The 22,741-nt window shown below is 43.6% G+C and overlaps 5 protein-coding genes across 9 annotated transcripts; 2 read left to right on the top strand and 3 right to left on the bottom strand.

Annotated features, from left to right (window-relative positions):
• Positions 1-702: 702 nt before the first annotated feature.
• Positions 703-6,534, bottom strand: LOC114795499 (mitogen-activated protein kinase kinase kinase kinase 5-like). Of its 5 annotated transcripts, none has more exons than XM_028988868.1 (18): positions 6,423-6,534; positions 5,407-5,677; positions 4,897-4,951; positions 4,616-4,706; positions 4,384-4,457; positions 4,244-4,299; positions 4,108-4,155; positions 3,924-3,966; positions 3,736-3,805; positions 3,510-3,641; positions 3,352-3,402; positions 3,174-3,255; positions 3,013-3,078; positions 1,829-2,793; positions 1,665-1,735; positions 1,435-1,592; positions 927-1,047; positions 703-843 (listed from the first exon to the last, which is right to left on the bottom strand). In XM_028988868.1, the coding sequence occupies exons 2-14, from the start codon at positions 5,479-5,481 to the stop codon at positions 2,527-2,529; spliced, it is 1,110 nt and encodes a 369-aa protein (XP_028844701.1). In that variant the 5' UTR covers positions 5,482-5,677; positions 6,423-6,534; the 3' UTR covers positions 703-843; positions 927-1,047; positions 1,435-1,592; positions 1,665-1,735; positions 1,829-2,526. The 5 variants fall into 5 exon arrangements, with proteins under 5 accessions (XP_028844701.1, XP_028844725.1, XP_028844717.1 ...); XM_028988892.1 differs by having other exon boundaries at positions 927-1,044; XM_028988884.1 differs by having other exon boundaries at positions 1,689-1,735.
• Positions 6,535-7,546: 1,012 nt separating this feature from the next.
• Positions 7,547-10,899, top strand: serpina10b (serpin peptidase inhibitor, clade A (alpha-1 antiproteinase, antitrypsin), member 10b). Its single transcript, XM_028993715.1, has 5 exons — positions 7,547-7,581; positions 8,083-8,699; positions 8,812-9,085; positions 9,485-9,632; positions 10,708-10,899. Exons 2-5 carry the CDS (start codon positions 8,105-8,107, stop codon positions 10,897-10,899), a joined length of 1,209 nt encoding a protein of 402 aa, XP_028849548.1. The 5' UTR covers positions 7,547-7,581; positions 8,083-8,104.
• A 278-nt stretch (positions 10,900-11,177) lies between these two features.
• Positions 11,178-16,138, top strand: ddx24 (DEAD (Asp-Glu-Ala-Asp) box helicase 24). The gene is made up of 9 exons (XM_028976292.1): positions 11,178-11,303; positions 11,542-12,345; positions 12,726-13,196; positions 13,295-13,448; positions 14,354-14,866; positions 14,954-15,029; positions 15,103-15,291; positions 15,379-15,508; positions 15,611-16,138. The coding sequence occupies exons 2-9, from the start codon at positions 11,553-11,555 to the stop codon at positions 15,862-15,864; spliced, it is 2,580 nt and encodes an 859-aa protein (XP_028832125.1). The 5' UTR covers positions 11,178-11,303; positions 11,542-11,552; the 3' UTR covers positions 15,865-16,138.
• On the bottom strand, positions 16,049-18,123 carry LOC114788105 (ubiquitin thioesterase OTUB2-like). Its single transcript, XM_028976305.1, has 5 exons — positions 17,418-18,123; positions 17,203-17,321; positions 17,043-17,127; positions 16,770-16,961; positions 16,049-16,483 (listed from the first exon to the last, which is right to left on the bottom strand). The coding sequence occupies exons 1-5, from the start codon at positions 17,490-17,492 to the stop codon at positions 16,277-16,279; spliced, it is 678 nt and encodes a 225-aa protein (XP_028832138.1). The 5' UTR covers positions 17,493-18,123; the 3' UTR covers positions 16,049-16,276.
• Positions 18,124-18,399: 276 nt separating this feature from the next.
• Positions 18,400-22,651, bottom strand: ccdc197 (coiled-coil domain containing 197). The gene is made up of 9 exons (XM_028996100.1): positions 21,129-22,651; positions 20,982-21,027; positions 20,708-20,884; positions 20,252-20,409; positions 20,054-20,136; positions 19,582-19,754; positions 19,348-19,458; positions 19,148-19,264; positions 18,400-19,067 (listed from the first exon to the last, which is right to left on the bottom strand). Exons 1-9 carry the CDS (start codon positions 21,230-21,232, stop codon positions 18,867-18,869), a joined length of 1,170 nt encoding a protein of 389 aa, XP_028851933.1. The 5' UTR covers positions 21,233-22,651; the 3' UTR covers positions 18,400-18,866.
• Between the last annotated feature and the right edge of the window lie 90 nt (positions 22,652-22,741).

Raw genomic sequence — 22,741 nt, 5'->3', positions numbered from 1 at the left:
AGCCCTGACTGGGTTCTTCTTTACCTCTCTCACCAAGGCTCTTCTCCACCGAGAGCTCAGTTTGGCAGGATGACCAGCTCTAGTAAGGGTTCTGGTCATCCCAAACATCTTCCATTTAAGGATTATGGAGGCCACTGAAGGACCTTAAGTGCAGCGGAATTTTTTTTGTAACCTTGACCAGAGCTGTGCCTTGCGACAATTCTGTCTCTGAGCTCTTCAGGCAGTTTTGACCTCATGATCCTCATTTTCTCTGACATGCATTGTGAGCTGTAAGGTCTTATATAGACAGGGGTGTGGCTTTCCTATTCAAGTCCAATCAGTATAATCAAACACAAATGGACTCAAATGAAGGTGTAGAACCATGTCAAGGATGATCAGGAGAAACAAACAGCACCTGAGATAAATATATGAGTGTCACAGCAAAGGGTCTGAACACTTAGGACCACGTGATATTTTAGTTATAGCTTTGGTTTAGCTTTGTTAATACATTTGCAAAAAGTTAATAATTCTGTGTTTTTCTGTCAGTATGGGGTGCTGTGTGTAAAAAGTAACTTGATTTTAGCAAATGGCTGCAATTTAACAAAATTTAAGAGGGGTCTGTACCCACTGTGTATATAATGAGCCCACCCAGTGCTGTTTTTTTACTAACATTTTCATTATAAATTAAAGACTGAAGTACAGAAAACTATCAGTAGACACTAATTCATGTCTTATATCTTTATTATACATGTATTATATTACACTGGTTGGTAGGTTGGACTATCCTTCTGGTGCTTTATTGATAAAATGTTGCTTCCAAAATCTGAAGGTTGAAGGAGCACCAGTGTCTCTCTGGTTAACATCCTGCAACACACAGTCAGAAATAAAACCAGACCTGATCAGTATAAACACAGCAGAAAGACGGCAGGTCAAGACAAAATATGTACCTCTTAGTTTTAATCAGCAGGCCAAATGCCACCCCATGTTGTTCTGGTGAGTGGTTCTCAATCCCAATCTGCCTCTCCTCCTCCTTCTGGTCCTCAGGGTTGACTGGGTGGTTGGTTGCTTCTGGGGGAAACGGTAGCAGGAAAAGGAAAAATTATGGCCAGTGGTACAGTCAGGCCATATGAATTCATACTGATTGCGGATGTTCTGTTCCTGACTTTCTGTGAACAAATTTCAGTGTCACAAAATGATCGAGACTGTGATGCCACAGTGCCCTTGGTAAACTAGGTGGCACCACTTCACTGAATCAAGTCCTTATGATCCGATTTTGTCTGGGCTGATTGGGACTAATTTTTAACTTATCTTTTTGCCACACTCGCCTGTTGGTCCTTACCCGAGATAAGGCCTGTCTGTTTCCATTTGTGTTTAATGGCCCTCATGCTGCTTTGCTTTTTCCTTTATTACAAACCCTTGTTTCTAAATAGAATTTCCAGAGAATTGAATAGGTACCTGTTAGTTTAAGTCAGCATGCCAAATGCCACCCCATGTTGTTCTGGTGGGTGGTTCTCAGTCCCAGTCTGCCTCTCCTAATCCTTCTGGTCCTCCAGGATGACTGTCTGGCTTGTAGAGCAGTTGATAGGTGGGGGTCCTCCAGCATCACCTCAAAACTACAGGATACGTTTGTATCAGTTTAACTGATTTTTCCATGTATATAACATTAAAATGTGATTAAGACTGACCAGTGAGGGTTACTGAAGGCTTACTTTCTCATAGGGCCATTTCATGGAAGCTGTGACTGAAGTCACACATTCTACAATAAAGCCAGAAAAGGAAAGAAAGCAATTGCTTTGATCTGATAAGTAAATAGTCAAATTAATTGCAGTTTTTTTGCAGAATCCCTCACCACTTGTCCTTCAGAAGCTTCAATGAGAGCCTCTGCACAAGACCTGTGGGTGTTGGAGGTCTCAGAGAGACAGGGTGAGTTTAGGGTGACATGTCACCAAATCCACCCGTTTCCCTAGACCCAACCTACCAGACATGAAAAACTACACACCTCAAGTTAATAACAGTTAACAATAACAATAGTTCTTTAGTCCATATCCCAAATCCTTATTTCACTTACCTGTTTATTCTTACTCTTCCTCACTCATCATGACTTTACTTGCTTTTCATCACTTGCACTTCAAACTCACTCATCATCACACAAACTAGTTTAGAGAGGGGAGGGGAAGTAGAGAAAACCCAGTGCCTCCCTCCTGTGACTGGTTAATGATGGGAAGAGGACTTAAGGATGAAGATGGCTGACACAAATGAGCAAAGAACATGTAAACTAGCTATTACATGTAAACATAAGCTATCTAATGCGTCCCAGCTCACCCAACCTCCCAAACCCCCAACCCCGTCTGTACGGCTACTAATCTGTTACATGTAAATGGAGTTTCTACAAAGAGTCAGGTGTCATTTAGAAAAATAGTCTTGATGGTAACCAGTCACAGGAGGAAGGCACTGAGCACTTCCCCATAAACCTCTTCTAACCAGTAGAGTGATGCTAAGTTGGTTAAGTGAAGATGAGTGTGCTGATGGTAAAGGCCAAAGGTGGATTTACTCTGAAATACCTCTGCACCTGCAGCAGCAAAGGTGCTTAAAGACCCGCCTGAAGAAAGCTGGAACTCTTCGTAGGGCCTGGTCACGGCGACAAGAACATTTTTTAGATGATGGCCCCTCTGGTTTTGCTTCCTGATACATTGATTGCTGCTCTTCCTCAGAAACAGGCATCGGCTCTTCATGAAGGCCCTGTTCTTTCCCAAGGTCCTGCTTTTCTTCTTCCTGCTCAGGCTGAGCAGGAAAGCTTCCACCCAGCATCCGGTTCTGTAAACCGCCAGAGATTAGGTTAACAATACACATAGAAAAACACGTTTTAAAGCTGAATTTAAAACCAGCTGTAAAGCCATCATCACTGAACCTTCACTTATTCAGTGTTAAACCCACAGTTCACCAAAATTCTTCTTGGAACATGTAGACTCAGGATTAGGGAATGGGTAATGGTTGGAGTTATGTGGTGAGACCGAAAGGAACCAACAGATTTACCTTCCGCTTCTCCAGCAGGTTTTCTATCACAGACGGTGTCAGCTGAGGTCTGTTAACAAATGGATGCTGTGCACACCCAGACACATATGCACATACAGTGTTAGTACTGGTAGCAGTTTATTTACATGAAAAAATATGAATTCTGAATTGCACTTCCTTACCATAAGCAGCTCTTTAGCAGAAGGCCGTGTTCCAGGATCCGGAATTAAGGCCTTGAAGACGAAGTCCTTGAATTCCCTAGACCTGAAAAAAGAACCATCTGGTATAATTACACTCTTCCAGTGTGTGTGTGTGTGTGTGTGTGTGTGTGTGTGTGTATGCAATGAAGAAAACATTCACCAATATACTTCTTTCAGGTCCCAGAATGCAAAGGTATTATTGGCAAAAATCCTGAAACACAAACAGACAGAATGTATGCTTTACTTACACATCCATTAACTCTGCTGTTAATGTGGGTATGGCTATGTGTTTGTGATTATGAGTGTGTGTGTATGTACCAGCTGCAGCTCATGTTGCGGAAGGGAACTTCGGCTTTAGCAACCTCAGCGGCCATCATTCCCAGCGACCAAATGTCGCATTTCTCATCATAACCCCCATTCATCTTGGCACAGATGACTTCGGGGGCCATCCTGTATGAAGTCACACACACAGGAAGAGAAGTGAGCACAGTGACATACACAACACAGACACAAGGATGAATTTTTGACTTTAAAATAAATTTACCAATTGAGTGTTCCACTACTCTTTAATGTCGCAATGGAGTCCGTCGATCTTGCTGCCAAACCCAGATCGCCTGCAGAAAGAGATAAAAACAATCTTCTTCACCCACAAAACAATCTTCTTCACCCAGCTTCTTTCTTGATCTACACAGGAAGTGGTAAAATAACTTGTTTCTGGAAGTCAGTACTCACAGATCTTCACATCTCCGGCATCATTAACCAGGACATTGTCTCCCTGTGGACCAACACACAGACACTAATAGGTTAGAATAACAGTATATTTGTAATAAATGCTATTCTGTGAAAATACACCTGGCCTCTCAGTGTAAAGAAGCCTAATAACTTTCAGATTGTGTGATCGTATGTCATGAGATACCTTTATGTCGCGGTGTAGGATGCCGTTGCAATGGAGAAACTGTAGCCCCTGGTGGATGCAAAAAGGAAGTACATCACATACACATCTGCAAACATATAGGTTTATTTGTGTTAAAGTGGAGGAGTTGTGTTGTTACCTGTAAGACCTCCCGGCAGACAAAGGCAGTCTCGTCTTCTTTGAATGCCCCCAAATCTGTCCAGAAAACAATGCAAAACATGAAACGCCACCCTAAATACACAGGAGAAGTTAATACACTGAACGGTGCTGCAGTGCTACCTTTATAAATGTTAGGGAGGGAGCCTCCACCACAGAACTCCATGGCGATGAATAGTGTTTTCTTTCCATGCTCCCTAAAGAAGAAAAACAAATGATGAAACCCAGTCATAAGGTTTAAGAGACAGAAACTCTTCAGCTGTGGGCAACAGCTCTGGATGTTCTATTGTGTTCATTGTAAGCAGGTATAACATCAAACCCAGCCCCGTCCCGTCCCACCCTCCACACTGCTTACTGCAAGTAGGCGCCATGAAACTTGATCAGGTTTTCATGGTCGCACTCCATCATCAGGCGTACTTCCTGATGGGATTTTTGGGCATAAGCTGCTGAATGACAGACAACACAATAACATTAAATACACATACAATCTGCTACCAACTCAGTGCACTTGTAAATTTGCATATGGACCAAAACACTAATGTTGTGTTGGGTCCTGGTTAAATACAAATGACTCTCTCTCTCTCTCTCTCACACACACACACACACACACACACACACAGTCTCTCTCTTACTCACCTTCAACAAACAAGGCTTTGATGGCCACAAGCTCGTTAGTGTGGTGCTTCTTAGCCTGCAGCGTAAAGAGCACAGAAAAGCATCAGCTGTTGTTCTACACACTCAACACAAAAGCAAAACATCTATTCATAGAAAGTACATTGGAATAAACTCGTTCTTTTCTTTTTATTATTTGTGAATTGCTTTGGTGATTAATCACCTTTAAAAAGTTTTTGGCCACATCCACCTTAAAAATAAAGCATTATTAACTCATTTTATGCATCCTTTGCAAGAAAACTAAACTAATAAAGCATTATTAACTCATTTTATGCATCCTTTGCAAGAAAATATAAAAATACAATGTTTGTATAAAATATTGTATAAAATACAATATTTTGGTACTGAAAGGCAGATTATTTTGCATGAAATTCCCTTTTCCTGTTATTTTACTTATTATAAAAATGTATATGTGGACTGTAGTTTTAGTCACATCTCCTGGACAATGTAAATTGAAAACAAAATTCTTCATACCTTGTACACTTTGGCAAAAGCCCCACGTCCAATGATCTCCAGGAATGTGAAGTGATCTTGGACACGACAATGCATTTTGAAGATGTCGATGGTGTCAGGTCTTCTTGGTCCACAAGATGCTGGTCCAGATGGTGATGATCTTGATCCTCTTCTTGATGACAAATGAAGATACTGATGATCTCAGATACTGATGGTCTCTGATAGTGATGGTCTCCGATAGTGATCCTTTCGATGCTCTCGCTCTGTCGCTCTTTATGAAACTCGCAGTATTCTGGGTAAGATAAATGAATAACTTCAATTACCAATACTAGCGGTTTAGTGATGGCTAGTTACCAAAGCAACAGCTGAACATGGAGAAATTCAGCAATGAGCATTGAACATTTGTTCATGGAGACCAGCTGCTAAACAATCTTCAATATGAAGTTTAAATTCATATTAATTCAGTGAATTTCAGTAAAGTAGCCATTTACCTAGTGTGACCATATGCCCTCCTCACCACCATTTTACCCTTACAGTACTAATAAAACACAGAGTAAAATAATAATAAGACCCAATTCAGTCTGACTACAGGCATCTAACTTTAAATTCATATTAATGCAGTGAATTTCAGTCAAGTAGCCATTTACCTAGCGTGACCAGACATCATCTTTCTCTGGGAAATGTCCCGACATGCCCTTCCAATCACCATTTTACCCTTACAGTACTAATCCAACACAGAGTTAAATAAATAAATAAAAAAGCCGCGTTTCAGCCTTTTCACCCGCAACTCACTTTAAAACAAAGTAGCCTTAAACTATTTGTGAGATTAGCAGTGACTGAGCTAAACAGGTACACAGCTAGTTAACAATGCAACAGCTAAACAGACGCCATTAATACGCCAATTTAATAAGGACCCGAATTTAGTTGTCTAAACACGTCGGCGGCTCCTACACTATAAATGAAAATAAATTCCATGTAAATTCTGATAAAAAAATTACAAATATATCACCATAACAGAAGAGTTGAAAGTGTATTACCTTTCTCTCAGACGCTGAGTAGAATTATGGGGCCCCGTTGCTTAGCGACCGTGGTGTAAACTTTAGTGAGGCATTTTGTTGTTAAGGTATTTATTTACTTTCGAAAGACGCGCCGCGGAATTAAATACCTGCTGCGGCCAGTAGGGGGCGATGGCGCCCTATCGTTTTACAGCAGAGCAGGGTTCTGTGTTTTTAACTGATGGCTGAAAATAACTAAATGCATCAGGAAATTAAACAAATTACAAAACAATAATTTTCCGAGACTGAAACTGAATTTGACGCTGAATAGCATTGTTGATACACATGAGCCTATGGGAGAGCCGCCATCTTGGGGAGTCTATGTGAGCGAATGCGTCAATAGAGCCGCCATCTTGGGAGGGAAACGCTCCTTTTAAATGAATAGAGGTCTATCAAGGCTAAAGTGGAATACAGAACTAAATCACCAACCGGCACATTTGTGAATCGATTTTTTTTGTCTTGGTTAGTTTTAAATGTACTTATGACCGAGCCATGAATAAACTGATAGAGAAGTGATTTCTGAATACATAGAACAGTTTTGTGTTCAAAATGTAATCTGCATGTAGGAATTTTTTTATTCAAAATAAACTTAGACTACACTCCTACTACATGCAGAACAATGCAATTGGAAACACTGCAAGTACACATGCAAATGATTCACAAACAAGAAACCACAAACATTCCAGTCACCCCCTAGTGGTTTGCTGCAGTACAGGTAATATGAGTCTGTTAACATAACAGAAATTTGAAAAGAAAATTAATGTATCATATAATAATATATATATATACTTAAGATAAAATGCCATTAATACTGTATTTTCCTAGAGCATTTGGCCCTTACTGTGTCTGCTGAGAAAGACTCTGACCCTTGGACAAATGTAGTTTATGATGCTGATCTTAAATTGGCCTTTAAAAAGGTCTTTCAATGTCTTACATTTGGCTTCCTTAATCCTGCAGATACCCTGTATGAATATGAAACAATAAATATTTCTGTTGGTGGCCACCAAGTTTCAATTTTATCAAGCAAAAATAAATCCTAATATTGGATAAACAGTTAATGAACAACCACATGTGCACACTTGCACTTTGACTTGACAAAGAACAGAGCAATTTTCCTACTTCCACAAGACTCATTCCAGAGGTAGGTATATAAATTGTATTTTTGTGTCTGGAGTTTATAAAGCTTTGTTGTAGATCATGGATGAATTGTCTCATTTGAGTGTGACTGTTGTATTAATGTTATAAATTTTGGATTCCTTTTAAATAGTGAGTTCTATTAGCATAATTTTGTTCTGGAGTTTAAAATAATAATTTGAGATTCATCTGAGCTTCTGTGTAAACACAGATTGGTGACAATAAATGATTTGCATTTTATTCTATGTTGAATGATTTTGGTGCATATGTATGATGGTTGATGATTAAGAAAATAATTTCAAATCAATTCAAAGGCCTTCTGTCACCAGATCTCTATGCCATCATAAGAAAACCAAAATAGGGACACCACTTTTAGTTGAATTGTGTCTTCCCTTGAAGAGAACAAGAGAACGAAAAATCAGCAACTATTAAAGTGTTTTAGTTGTAGGATATGTGTATAAGATGAAACTGGATTTTAATGTTTTGCGTCTTAAAAATATCTTAATAGGGTATTAAGAAAACCTAAACAGATGATGGAGCCTGGATTATGGCCCCTCTTGGTCTTTGCATTCTTCCTCACTCATGGACTCTCAGCTCAAGAGCAGCACGCCCCAAACATCACAGATTTGACTTTCAAAAATATGGACTTTGCCATGGACTTGTATCGCAAGATCTCCACACATCACGACAGCAACATCTTTTTCTCACCCCTGTCTGTGTCCACAGCTTTTACTGTCCTCTTACTGGGCACAGGTGGTGCCACTAGAGACCAGATCCTAAAAGGGCTGAACTTGGCTCAGCTGGAAAAGGACAACAGTGGTGAACTCATCTCAGAGCTCTTTCAACACCTCCTGACAAACATCACCCAGGATGGGACCTTCAAGCTACAACAGGCCACAGCACTGTTTGTAGGGATGGACGTCCATGTGGATGTGGCCTTCAGCACACAGATCAATCAGTATTTTGGTGCAGATATTTGCAATGTAGACTTTGGCAAACCTAAAGTAGCCACAGAAACCATAAATGAGTATGTTGGGAAGCATACTGGGAACAAGGTGAAAGAGATTTTGATCACAACCGAACCTCTGACTAAACTCATGCTGATCAACACAATTTTCTTTCAGGGTGAGAGTCCATTTGCATGGTTTTTCCAACAAAATTTCAAGGCCTTTAAACACACTCGCTCATGCTCTGAACGACCAAAAATGTATTATTTATGTATCATCTATTTGTCAAGGTGGTTGGGAGCTCCCCTTTAACCCGAACAACACAGAAAATGCCCGCTTCTATGTGGACAAGTACAAGATAGTCCAGGTGCCTATGATGTTCAAGGAGGACAAATTTTATATGGCAACTGATGAGAATCTGAAGGTCAAGGTGTTACGTCTTTCATATCTGGGTGGCACAGCCATGCTTATTGTCCTCCCCAACCGTGACGTTGACTACACAGAGATTGATGAAGAAATCACAGCTGCGAAGATCTTACACTGGAACAAAAAAATGGTTAAAGTGTAAGTAAGCAAAGCCCAAAGTCCATTTCAATTCATGTTAATTTAGTTGGGATCACTGGCCATTTTTAGTTGGTGTGTTCACTGGCCATTAAATTAGACATCTGCTCTGTTTCTGTACCTCGTACCTGGTTAAGATGGTAAAGCTGAACGTTTTCTGCATGTTGGTTATGCTATGGCATTTATCAGTTTAACTCAAATTGTCACACAGTTTATCAGGGTGACCACTGATGAAAGGTATAGTGAGAATTATGCATGTATAGAGCAGAAGTTCTACCATCTATAAATCAGACATGATGTAATGAAGTGTGGTGATGGAGAGTAGGCACAATTGTTCTACAGCTGTTTCTTAGATGTAATAGTTTTACTTGACATTTACACTCATAATGTTCTCCATTCTAGTAAACTTGAGGTTCAGTTGCCCAAATTCAAGATGGAGCAGTCATATGCCATGCAGAAGATACTGCCAGACCTGGGCATCGGCAACATTTTCCAAGACACTGCTAATTTAACGAGGCTCAGCATGGAAGCAGGGCTGAAGGTGTCAGAGGTTTGTCAAAGCCGTTCACTTCATGTTAATGTATTTGTAGGTCAGTGACTGATTTAAAGTGAAAGTGAAGTGATTGTCACTGTGAAACACTGCAGCATTAGATTCCTTCTCTACAATATCAGACGAATCCGCCCTTATCTGTTATCCCAGGCCACCCAGATACTGGTTCAGTCCTTAGTAATCTCAAGACTGGACTACTGCAACTACCTTCTAGCTGGTCTACCAATATGTACCATCCGACCTCTACAACTAATACAAAATGCAGCAGCACAACTGATCTTCAATCTTCCCAAATTCTCCCACACCACCCCTCTGCTACGTTCCCTCCACTGGCTCCCAGTAGCTGCACGCATCAGGTTCAAAATACTGATGCTGGCCTACAAAGCCAAACATGGAGTAGCACCATCCTACCTCACAGCCCTTATTACACCTCGCACTGCACCTCGTTTACTCCGAGCCTCCAGTACGGCTCGCCTGGTCCCTCCATCTCTGAAGGTAAAAGGAAGACGTTCATCTAGACTCTTCTCCGTATTGGATCCTCGGTGGTGGAATGAACTTCCCCTCGAGGTCAGAACAGCTCAGTCACTGAGTATTTTCAAACAACAGCTCAAGATCCTTCCACTTTAAAGAATTTTTAGATTAACTTGTAACTTTCTTTTTGTCGAACTTGTGTACAGAATCTACAACAGAGTGAATAAAAAGATTGTATTCATAGTTGGGGTCCTAGTGAACCGGAATTGATCGCTTCATCGATGGTAACTTGAAAGCACGTTGTAAATCGCTCTGGATAAGGGCGTCTGCCAAATGCCGAAAATGTAAATGTAAGCACAGCACATGATGCACACAACAAAATGTGTCCTCTGCTTTTCACCCATTACCCTGAGTGAGCAGTGGGAAGCCATGAAAGGCGCCCGGGGAGCCGCTTTGCTCAGTAGGATATTTTAGGACAATACATCAGGCAAAAGAAGTCCTCAGTCAAGAATTCATCATGAAATTATCAGAGAATCTGTAGAGTCAGAAATTACCCAGATTCAAAATTCCACACAGCATAATAAACTACTATTTATTTTTGCAGGTTCTCCACAAAGCTGTGATAGAGGTGGATGAAAGGGGGACCACAGCAGCTGCTGCCACTACGGTGGGCATCACTGCCTATTCACTGCCACGAACCTTCATCGTCAACCGGCCCTTCTTCTTCTTCATTTACCATGAGCTCACCAACAGCCTGCTGTTCATGGGAAGGGTGATTGATCCAACCAAGAAATGACTCTTATTATGTCGTTGCCCCAAGACTCTGCCATTTCATGTGTGTTTGTGAATACTGCAAATGTTTATCATGCTAAGTGTATTAAAACATGTATATTCCACACATGTTCTGGTTTAATCACTACTGAAAAAAAATGAAAAAAGTTTATTTCCAGCACATTCTCACATCGGCCACGGTAAACTAAGAGGCAGATCTCGGATCAGCGATACTCCAACCAATCAGTAAGTCAGTGGGGTCACGTGAGAACATATCTCTGAAACGATTGGCTTTTGAGTTGGCTACGTCATCTCGACAGGAATGGCTGCGCCCTCGTGTTTAGCGCGAGTATTTTCTAACATGACACAAGAGCGCTTGTGTTAAAAAGGGGGCGAAATCACAGCTTTTGGATTTTTTTTCTGTTCAGGGTAAGTCTGGCGGTTTGATATATTTTCGTTATATATGGTATATATTCTACCATCTAAACCATTGGAACGTGCGCGAATGTGGTGTTTTAGCAACACAGTTACTACTATGTTACCATACTGATTATTAAGCGCCCTCTCGTCAGTTGTTTACGTGCTCTTGGCGTTATGAAGGCGTCATAACTTTAATTTAGCGTAGAATGACCTTTGAATGACCTTTTCCTAATTTGGTGTTTCATAGAAGAGGTAAAAATGAAGACCAAGAAGTTACAGCCTAAAGGCAAACGTGGAGGGATGTCCAAACAGGGGATCCTCGTCAGGGGCAGCTGGAGATCGGTGGAGCTCGACCCAAGCCTATTTGCCAACGAGGATCTGGGAGATCTGGTGTGCTTCGAGGAGCTGACGGACTACACGCTGGTCGACTCGAACCGAGCCGTCGAGGTTCCAGAAACGCTGGAGGAGAGCAGGGAAAAGAAGAAAGGGGCTAAGAAAAGAAACGCAAGCCGGCCGGATGTGTCTGGAGAAGATGTTGCTGCAGCGGAGCCGCTGGCATCAGCTGAAGAGGAAGAAAGCGAGGGTATGACAGAAATGGCAGATAAACCTCCAAAGAAAAAGAAGAGGAAGGGCAGGAAAAAGAAGCAGGCGCTGAATGAGAAAACAGAGATGATGACTGGCGAGGGTGACACTGGAGAGGAAAAGAAACAAGATGCCCATGTTGAGCCACCACCACCTAAAAAGGCCAAAAAGAAAGAGGAGAATCAGCAGAATTTTGAAGGGCCCACAACACCGTCGTCGCAGGGGACACGGGCAGCAGATGCGGCAGAGTACACCACCAGGAAAAGACCGAAGAACTGGACCAGCGCCGCCCTTTCAGGCTCCTGTGCTCAGGGGGCGGACGTCTCTGCGTGGAAAGATCTGTTCGTCCCGACACCGGTGTTACAGGCACTCAGCAAGCTTGGCTTCTCTTCCCCCACCCCTATTCAGGCACTGACTTTGCCCTCTGCTGTTAGAGACCGCATGGACATTTTGGGGGCTGCGGAGACAGGTGAGACTAGGATCCCACGTTGGGATGCACACGACAAATTTTTATTTTATTTTAGTTCTAGGTTAAGAAAAAACACTGAAAATAAGAGATATTATTTTAGATTATATGAAAGTGAAGCGATTGTCATTGTGATAAACAGCACACGGTGACACAATGAAATGTGTCCTCTGCATTTAATCATCACCCTTGGTGAGCAGTGGGCAGCCATGAAAGGGGCCCGGGGAGCAGTGTTTTGCTCAGTGGCACCTTTGCGGCTAGGGACTTGAACCGGCAACCTTCTGATTATGGGTCCGCTTCCTTACCTGCTAATGCTGCTGTGTAATGTCATGTTTCCTTTTTTCCATCCATTATGATGAAGTGTTATTGTCTTGTCTTCTCAGGAAGTGGAAAAACACTCTCATTTGGAATTCCTATGATCCACACTATCCTGGAGTGCAGGGCAGCCACAGAGAAGTGGAAGGAGGGAAAGACGAGCGATTCCGATTCTGGGCCACAAGAGGACAGCGTATACTCGCCTCCAGTTGGCGGCCAAGATGAGATCACGGCAGACGGGCCTCAGCGCGAAGACATCCAGGCAAACGCCGATCCCAGCGAAACAGAGCAAAACACGGAGGCACAAAGCGATGAAGGGGGGACGAGTGACACGAGCGAAGCAGACCAGGAAGGACATGATGAAGAAGGGACGAGTGACAATGATGAAGAGCAGGTGGGAGTTGTCAGAATCATAAACCGTGAAGACGTGGACTTTGAAAAACAGGCTAAGCAGCCACTGCTGGGCCTTGTTCTCACTCCGACTCGAGAATTAGCCGTCCAAGTCAAGCACCATATAGATGCTGTGGCGCAGTTCACAGGTACATTTCAGACTGAAACGTACATATCAAACTATCAATGTTTACTATTCAAATTCTTTCAGAATGATTGATAACCCATTTCTGATCTGGAATAACAGGTATAAGAACAGCGATTGTAGTTGGTGGGATGGCTCCTCAGAAGCAGAAGCGGATACTGAATCGCAGGCCAGAGATCATCATTGCTACACCAGGTCGCCTGTGGGAGTTGATCAAGGAGAGACACCCACATCTCCAGAACCTCAGGCTACTCCGGTAATCTGGAACAATGCTAACAGATGATTGTATTCCATAGAACTGCACTAAAAGTTTAAAGGTCCCCTATTATAAAAATACAATTTGTGAGATTATTTAACATTAATACGAGTCCCCTAGCCTGTCTATGATATGCGTAAGTGCTTTGGCTGTTCTTCTTCACCATTCAGAGCGGCAGCTCAGACGGTCTGATCTGGAATTTGTCCCCCTATGTCATCATAAAGGGAATGGTTACCTGCTGTTCCTCATACTCAGGCCATACCACCCTGAGAACGCACTTCACTTTGGGAAGAAAAAAAAAAGAATTTCCATCAACTGGCATGGCTCAAAAATTGCAGCATTGCAGTTGCTCTGTGTTTGGATGTAAAAATAGGCACAAATGTGTTTTTAGTTCTGTCACGAAAGACTATGAAGAACAAGTGGGTTCATTTTATTTTTATGCTGACACGACTTACTGTCTGTGCCAGACATTGTGGTTGGTGAATGGTGTTTATCACATCACTCATTCGCGGGAGGCTGTGGCCTAGCGGTTAAGGAAGTGGCCCCGTAATCAGAAGGTTGCCGGTTTGAATCCCGATCTGCCGAGGTGAGCAAAGCACCGTCCCCACACACTCCCATGACAGGTGCCCAGGGAGCAGGGTGTGGGGACGGTGCTTTGCCTCAGTGGAACCTTGGTGGACCGGGATTCGAGCCAGCCACCTTCTGATTACGGGGCCGCTTCCTCCACCACTGTACGTCTGCGCAAAGCCTGAATTTCTGAAAAGAGACTTGAGATACAGCATTAGGGGACATCTATGATTTATATACAAGAAAAAAAGGGGACCTTCAAGCTAAATCTCAGCAATGCCCAGCTGTGTTCTGGGGTCTGGTTTTACCCCCTTGCCGAAGTGCCATGTGTCCCATAGGTGTCTGGTCATTGACGAGGCAGACCGTATGGTGGAACGGGGCCACTTTGCAGAACTGGAGAGCCTGCTGGAGATGCTCAATACGTCGTACTTTAACCCCCAGCGGCAGACCTTTGTGTTTTCGGCCACGCTGACCATGATCCACAGCCTGCCCACACGGCTCCAGCAGAAGAAGGGGAGGAAGCTGGAGCAGCGCAGCAAGCTCGACATCCTCATGGAGAAAGTTGGTATCAAGGAGAAGCCCAAGATCGTAGATCTGACCAGGAAGGAGGCCACCGTGGAGAGCCTGACGGAGACTAGGATCCATTGCGAGAAGGAGGATAAGGACTTCTACCTGTACTACTTCCTGGTGCAGTACCCTGGTCGCACCATGGTGTTCGCCAACAGCATCGACTGCATCAAAAGGCTGAATTCCCTGCTTGTGATCTTGGACTGCACGCCCTTGCCGCTACACGCCAACATGCATCAGAAGCAGCGTCTGAAGAACCTGGAGAGGTTTGCTGAGAGAGACAAGTGAGGCTCAGTGTTGGTTCATCCCTGTGCATGTTGTCTTTTTGGTCTTAGTGATATTTTATTTATTTAATTTATTTCTTTTTCCAGCTGTGTCCTCCTTACGACCGATGTGGCAGCGAGAGGTCTTGATATACCAGATGTACAGCACGTCATTCACTACCAGGTACCGTAGTTTTTGCTGAAGATTATTATTGTGCTACAGGCGCGACTTTATGCGTTATCTAAATTGCTCCCAGGTTCCACGAACATCAGAGACATATGTCCATCGGAGTGGACGAACAGCACGTGCCGCCAAAGAAGGTCTGAGCTTGCTCCTGATTGGTCCCGATGACCTAATGAACTTCAAGAAGATTTACAAGACCCTCGGGAAGGACGAAGACCTCCAGATGTTCCCAGTCCAGACCAAGTGCATGATTTCGATCAAGGTATTCTGAATGGTATTTGTATGAAATACAGCAAGATTTCGCCCTTTCGTGTTCTCAGTACTCTTCATCTGGATGTTGTTCTTCTAGGAACGTGTAAACTTGGCCAGGAAGATTGAGAAAATCGAGTACCACAACAGCAAAGAGAAACAGCACGACTCCTGGTTTAAACAGGCAGCTGAAGCCATGGACATAGACCTGGACGATAGCTTACTGAAGGGTAAGTCGTTCTGAAATTTGAGGAACCTTCAAATATGGGTTTTGTTTCTGCTAAACGAGGATAAAAGAAATGTTCAGACCGCAATTCCAATGTCATTTCCAGGTGCCGGGAAGGATGAGAATGATGATCGACTGCAGCAGAAGATGGTGAAGGGCATGAAGAAGCACCTGAAACACCTCATTTCCCAGCCTATTTTTAAGAACGTCATGAAGACCAAGTATCCCACACAGATGGGCAAGCTGCACCTCCCCGAGCTCCCACTAGCCAACACAGAGACTGCCATTACCAGTGTGTCCAGTCAAAAAAGCAGGAACAAGAGACCAAAAAATTCAACAGCTGCAGCAAAAACATGTTAGGAGACACTTCGCGTTTAGATCCAGAAACATCTCGCCTCATCGTTGCACAAGTATTCTTACTTCTTATTGCCAAAGCATCATTATATGTGAAAGAGCGATTAGTCTGTATTATTTGGCTTGTGGCTGCAATTTGGACCCATTAAACCAGCAGTCTGTGAAACTTTAAGTCATTTTTTTTTATCGGATAGAGAAAAAAAAAAAAAAGTCTTTGTTACATGTTTTGATTTCCCCCAAATCAGATCAAATTAAACCAAAACTGTTGTAACTGTGTCAATGTGAGTACAGTACAATTTTTGTATGAAAATAATAATAATTAAGGCAGGAAATACATAAGTATAATTGTTTTTTTGGGGGGGTTTTTACAAAAAAAAAAAGCGTGCAATAATGTTAGGAAGTATGACTAGTACAGTTCTTAGTGTTGAGCAGTCAAATACAAAATGTCATAATGTGAGGTTTTGTAAAGAAGGTGCAAGGATGGCTCTGTTCCTTCAGGAAGGATGTGGCAGCTCAGCTGTCCGTCCCTCCCCTCCATCGACACGATGCAGATGCCAACGTCCAGGGCTTCTGCCAGGGCCAGTATTTCCACGTGGTCACATTCTGTTGCCATGGTTTCCACTTCCTGCAAAAGGTCAATCGTGAACATTACGCAGATTTACACGACTACGAATGTGATATTACATGGAAGTGCTGACGAGCGCCAGTCCAGACGTACTGGGGGACAACAGGAGACAATGGGTCACACTTACAAAAAGACACTATCCAGAACAAGGCCGTGTAAAACCCTCACCAGGATTGTGTCCAAACGTGAAATGTTTTTTTCTTTGTTCTTTACTCCATTGTTGAGTCATGCGGTTAGAAAACAAAAGTCTTTGGCTGGATATTTGTTTGTTTTTCCTCCTACTAACCTGAGTGCAGTAGACCTTAAGGTTTGGGGCTTCCAGGAAGTTCTGGAAGAAGTCTGCGTGGTTCTGGAGGTAGGCTGAGGTGAGCAGTCTGAGGTACTGGACCATGCTGTCCGAGATGAGCTGGTCGTTGAAGAGCTGCAACAGCACGTCTTCGTGGTCCTCAGCTTCGCTTCGTTCGAGGACGTTGATGAACTGAAACACGTCACATGCACTAAGGCCACGATCAAGACCGCGTTTTATTTTTAAGACCAAAGCGCCAACGTCGGGCCTTACGATGCTCAGCAAGTCCGTGAAGGCACGTTCATCAAAGCCTGCGGTCAGCAGCTCCCGGCCGCTTCTGATCAGTTTCTCCTTCAAGCTGGAAAAAATAAAAGATAAAAAAAAAACCAGACCCGGGGGGGGGGGCGCACCGCCGCCATGGCCGGACGTTTACCTCTGCATCCCCCTGTCGTCCCGCAGCAACGACTCCAGGAGGCCGAAGCACAGCGCTCTGTAGAAGCAGTTTCCATCTCCTCGGACGTGTCGAACGAACGCGTACCTCTTACAGACCTCCTTCCAAAGGACGGACACACACACACACACACACGGCCATTCGTACCCGACAGCCGTTATCGACGTGCTCATCTTTATTAATTATCATCTTCTTACCTGATACTTCACATCTTCTGGAAAGGCCCGTGTTAGCGTGGACGTCTCCTGCTTCGTGTCTACCAGCTTATGCATGTCGCGCTTAATCTCGGAATTTCTCGCGATCTTTTTGTTGTTGTTGTTGTTGTTGTTGTTTTTTCTACGAGCCGCGGACCGTCTTCATCGTCGCCTGGACCGAAGCTCCGTTTAAATGCCGGCGTCCGGTTAGCGGCTGGCGGCCGCCGACCTTCGCGTCACCCGGAATCCTGCGGGGAAGAATCGGCGCGGCGTTCCGGGTTCTGGAACCCACCGGACGTGTCCCTCCGTCACGTGCCCACGCGTGTTTAAAGAGCTCGACGGCGGTGGGCTCCTCGTGCAGCGCCGTGTCGACTTGTTTGGTGCGTTAAAGAGACATGAACACGGCCAGACGTTGTTCCTGCTGTGCATTACTCTGGTAGCTGTTATTGGTGGAGTATCGAGTTACGGTTCTTTAACCAAAGTTAACTCTCACTTTAAAAGCTTCATTCATTAGAAGACCGTTTTCAATGATTTTAGTACAACCGTCCCTAAGCCTTTAAACGACAGAGAACTTAAAGGTCCCCTATTTTGGAAATTTCCCTTTGTGAGATCATTTAACATTAATACCAGTCGGTATAAAGTGTGCTATGGCCATTCTGCTTGGCCGTTCATAGAGCAGCAGCTCAGACGGTCGGATCTGGAATTTCTCCCTTTATGTCATCATAAAATTTCCCACCCCTCCCCTAAAAAATTTTACTCCACGACCACAGTGGTTTGAAAACGTGCGAAGCATCGCTCGGTGATTGGTAGTGTTGTAGTCAAGACCAAGATCGAAAACAGACTAGGGCTAGAATCGACTAGAATTACTAGGATTACTCAGTCCAACTGCAGAGAAAAAAGTGCCATCAGTTAGAACGAATTCATGTTATCTTTTCAATTATATTGACCCCATGTGTTTTATTAAAACATATTCAGCACAATGTAGTTTTTTAGTTCTGTCACACAAGACACTTTATTTTTGTTCTGTAAAAAACGCTAACACCACTTCCTGTCCGCACCAGACATCATTTCCGTGAATGTCCGCTCACTTCTTTACTTTATTTTGCAGGCCTTCTATAGGCCGCTCTCCTCCTCGTCCCGCATCTCTCCTCCTCATTTGCATTTAAAGCTACAGACACCGTAGCTTGTTAGACACCGTAGACACAAACTGCTTGTTCTGGGGAAATCTCATTGTGTGACTGGCTCAAAGTGGCTGTAATTCTGCACTAAGGCTAAATTTCGGAAAAGAGACGTCAGATCCAGTATTAGGGGACCACTAAGACAGATTAAATTTTTTTTTTTAAATAATTCATAATAAGCAACCTTTAAAACAAGTCAACAGATTTTTTTTTTTTTATGCATAACAATCCTTCACATCTTAAGTGCTTTTAAAATAGCACATGATCTCAGGCACTATTTCAGGACCTTGGTGGTGCTGGACTGTCCTCCACTCTTCTGGCTGCCCTTGCTGATGCTCCTCAGATGTACTCTGCTGCTGCTGCTGTTTTTGTCCAATGACTGTCCTTTTTCTTTTCCGTTCACTGCACTGATGCTTGTAAAGTTAGTCAGACGCTTGGCTCTCCTTTCCACGTCTGCTTTCTCCAGCATGTACTCCTAGAAAAAGAATTGCGCACTGTATTCTACGCCATATTTAGCAGCACATAATCACGGTGTTATGGAATTAAATGAAATACCTTTATCATGTCCATTATGGATAAAATGTCTATATTCTCAAGAGGGCCATAATTTGACAGATAGCACTGTTCGCCAAGGTTCCGCACTGCAACTAGAAGGTTCCCCACTTCCTCAGCCTGCCAAGACAGCCACCAGCAAAATGGAATTTTGTCCATGTTGTGAAAACAGATTCTGCATGCGCACGAATCCGCACACAGACCTGATCTCTGGTCTGGCCCTGGTGCGTCTGGAACGCCACCTCCAGCTGTATATTCCTCTCCCTGGCCTTGTCCCACTGTATCTGCAGCTCAGCCAGTTCCTTGTTGATAATCTGAATGGAGAACGCAACGTTGTCAAGAGTACAGCCCAGTACTCTATACAGGCCACAGACACGTGCATGAAGGCTACAGAAAATTTTATCAGTGTAGAGATGTGCATCAGTGCACTGATGTACCAGTTGGTGGGTGTTGTGATCTTGTTTAAGGTTGTCCAGGTTCCGCTGGCCCTGCTCCAGCTCCTCCCCCAGGAGTCCCAGTCGCTCCACCAGGTCCTGCTGTGTGTTAGAAAGGGTCTCATGACGTCGGATAATTGGCATGACCAATGAGTCTGACCCATACTCCAGATAATCTAGAGCAAAGTGGAGTAAAATTAGGAACATGCACAATTCATAATGTATATTTTTAAGGGCTATTTAAGGCAAACTGAAGCAATGTGGTTTTAAACTACAGTGCAATAAAACATTATGATGCCAAATGCATGCCTCAGGCATGCAGCATTTCATTTGCTCACACACAGCCATTGAATCTATATATTCCATTAGATGCAACATTAACAAGATGGTACGTAATGAATAATAAAGATGATATGTCTATGGTGCTGATTCCTGGAGTATATATCAATTCTTGTATTTGCAGAGAATTACTTACTGTCTGGCACTATATCAATAATCTTCATTAAATAGTCCTCAAATTTCTTGTATTTTGTCACCATCCTCTTGAGATAGTCAAGCCTATTTAAAAGGATACACAGACATATGTTTTGGTCCATTTTGACTTGACTACATATCATCATATCCTGTTGCACTTTAACTTGTCTGCATCTCTGTACACATTGGCGTCTCTCACCTCCCTTGCAGTCGCTCCAACTGCGCAATGAGTTCCTCTCTTTCCTTCTGCTTCTGTTCATTCTGCTTCCGCTCTGCTTGGTATTTCTTCAGGGCCCGGCGCCTCTTCATCTCATTCTCCTCCACAAACTTCTCAAATTTCACTGCCCTCTCTTTTGTCTTCAATGTATATATATAAAAATATTCTATATATAAACTACAGTACAGGCCAAAAGTTTGGACACACCTTCTCATTCAATGTGTTTTCTTTATTTTCATGACCATTTACATTAGATTCTCACTGAAGGCATCAAAACTATGAATGAACACATGTGGAGTTATGCACGTGTGTGCATGAAAATAAAGAAAACGCATTGAATGAGAAGGTGCGTCCAAACTTTTGGCCTGTATTGTATATCGATCGCAGTGGTAAAATGATTACAGAGACGATTGCCTTTCATTTTCTTACTAACTGTACCTCCTGTTGCTTGTGCTTGAGGTCGGCCTTCCTCTGCTCCAGGACCTCCATGCGACCTTTGAACTCCTCTCGCGCTTGCGCTAACTCTCGGTCCACCTGGTCCACCTCTTCCTTTTTCTTCAGCACCAGGGTTTTCTGCAGGGTGTTTAATCCAGTCTCCAAAATCCTGGCTTTAGACTGCAAACCACAAGACTTTTTTTTTTTACGCCCTCGGTCTTGAAAACATTTAGTTATAGTGCTGCGACAGAATGATCGTTTTAAGACACAATCCCACCTCGGTTACGACAGGGATGAAGTTGATGGTATCATCTTCCTCTTCCCTGCGAGATAAGACCGGATAATGCATTCACAATCACACACACACATATATAAATATTTTTTTTGTGTTGCAATTATCAGAGGAAGGAAACAAACAACCTACCGGTTCTCCTCCAGCTGAGTTACAAATATATTCCGCATTCTGTTCTCCAGCCTCAGCCGTAGACGCTCGTCGATATTTAGCGGGGGGAGAGACGGCGTCGCCATGTCCAACTTGACGGAGGAACACACGGATAAATGTTCAAAGTTAAAATAAAACCGCGGAGCGGGTCGTTCCGGGTGCGAGCCCCGTCGCCAGGGAACCGACGGGAAGTAGGGCCGGAACGCGCAGGGATCGCTTCTCCGTCGCCGAGGCGACCGCGCGGATGACGATCAATTTCACGCTGAAGGGAAGCGAGTGAAGGGCGCTCTGCTGCCCGCGTCCTCGAACGGGGGACCCGAGTGGTGGAGTCCACCGGAATTCTAATAGCTAATACGGGTTTTTGGACTCGTGTCGCTGTCCACGCAGGACCTGGTGGCGTACGTGGGATTTCTGGAATATTCCGACGCAAGAAATAGTGCCTTACCTCGCGGGGTTTTTTTTAGATGCAGCAACAAACACTCACAAAGATAATGTGTTAAAATAACTCCATGGTCATGCCAAAGACATTAATGTACTGTGTTGGGAACTTTAGAGTAGTTTGCATGTTTAAAAGCCTGTCGTAATGTTTTTGACCCTGGTCCCTGCTTAGAGGACACAGAAGTAGTGCTGCCACTAGATTTGTATTCTGCCAGTCATGCTGAAAGTACTGAACTTTCAATAATCTCCTAATCCATTAGTCAGGTTGTAGGTGCTGGAAACAATCCTGGGTCACTGGTTGCAATGCAGGGCAGGGACCCTTTACACCACAGTGTCACCAGTCCACCTATCATGCGTCTCTCTGGATGGTGGAACCCAGATCGGAGCATTATGTTGAACTAGCTTTAGTTTTTCAGCTTTAACCAACATAAGTTGGGTTTTTGTGATTGCCATACTTATTATACCAGTTAAGCCAAAGCCAGAACCAGCATGATGCTGTTTTATATTTCAGCAGGGCAGTCTGCTGTTCTGATTGCTTGATGCATCATTTTTTTATTTTTGCAAAACTGATCGATTGGGTCAAATACTGACAAAAAGCAGACACAGCAATGTATCTCCTTCTCTTTCGTGCGTCTCTTACTCAACCTATCTACAAAACGCAGTTGTATCAGGAGGAAAAGTGGCAGGTTGTGCCAGCGGTTTGCAGGAATTACTGTTCCGTGTCTAATGGAGTTCATGTTGGTGCTTATGTTGCACTAGGAGATCTCTTTTATTACGCCTTTAAGTACAATCCTCATTGCAGACATGCCAACAAATAATGCACGACATCCTAAAAGGAAATCAGGGAGCTCTGTCGGCTTCTCTCACCATCCCCCTCACCCACCATGCACTATACGGTCTGTCCGGATCCATAGGACATTAGAGCATATTTGGACAAAAGTGGGTTGTGTTCCATTTCTTTATGCCCTCAACCCTCAACAATGGAGTGCAGTGCAGAACCACGTGCAGCGGTGCAGAATCAAATGGAACTAAACAAAGTCAAACATGCCCTTAAAAGGCCTCGGCACTGCCGGGGAAGCCTGGCTGTTTCAGGCAGGCACGGCAGCTCACTCCTCTTTCAAACATCTGCCACCATTCGAGCATCAGCGAGTGACTGC

This window comes from Denticeps clupeoides, chromosome 1 (genome assembly GCF_900700375.1).
Source record: "Denticeps clupeoides chromosome 1, fDenClu1.1, whole genome shotgun sequence".
In the NCBI taxonomy this organism is placed as follows: Eukaryota; Metazoa; Chordata; class Actinopteri; order Clupeiformes; family Denticipitidae; genus Denticeps; species Denticeps clupeoides.
This window is presented reverse-complemented; position numbering and strand designations above follow the sequence as displayed.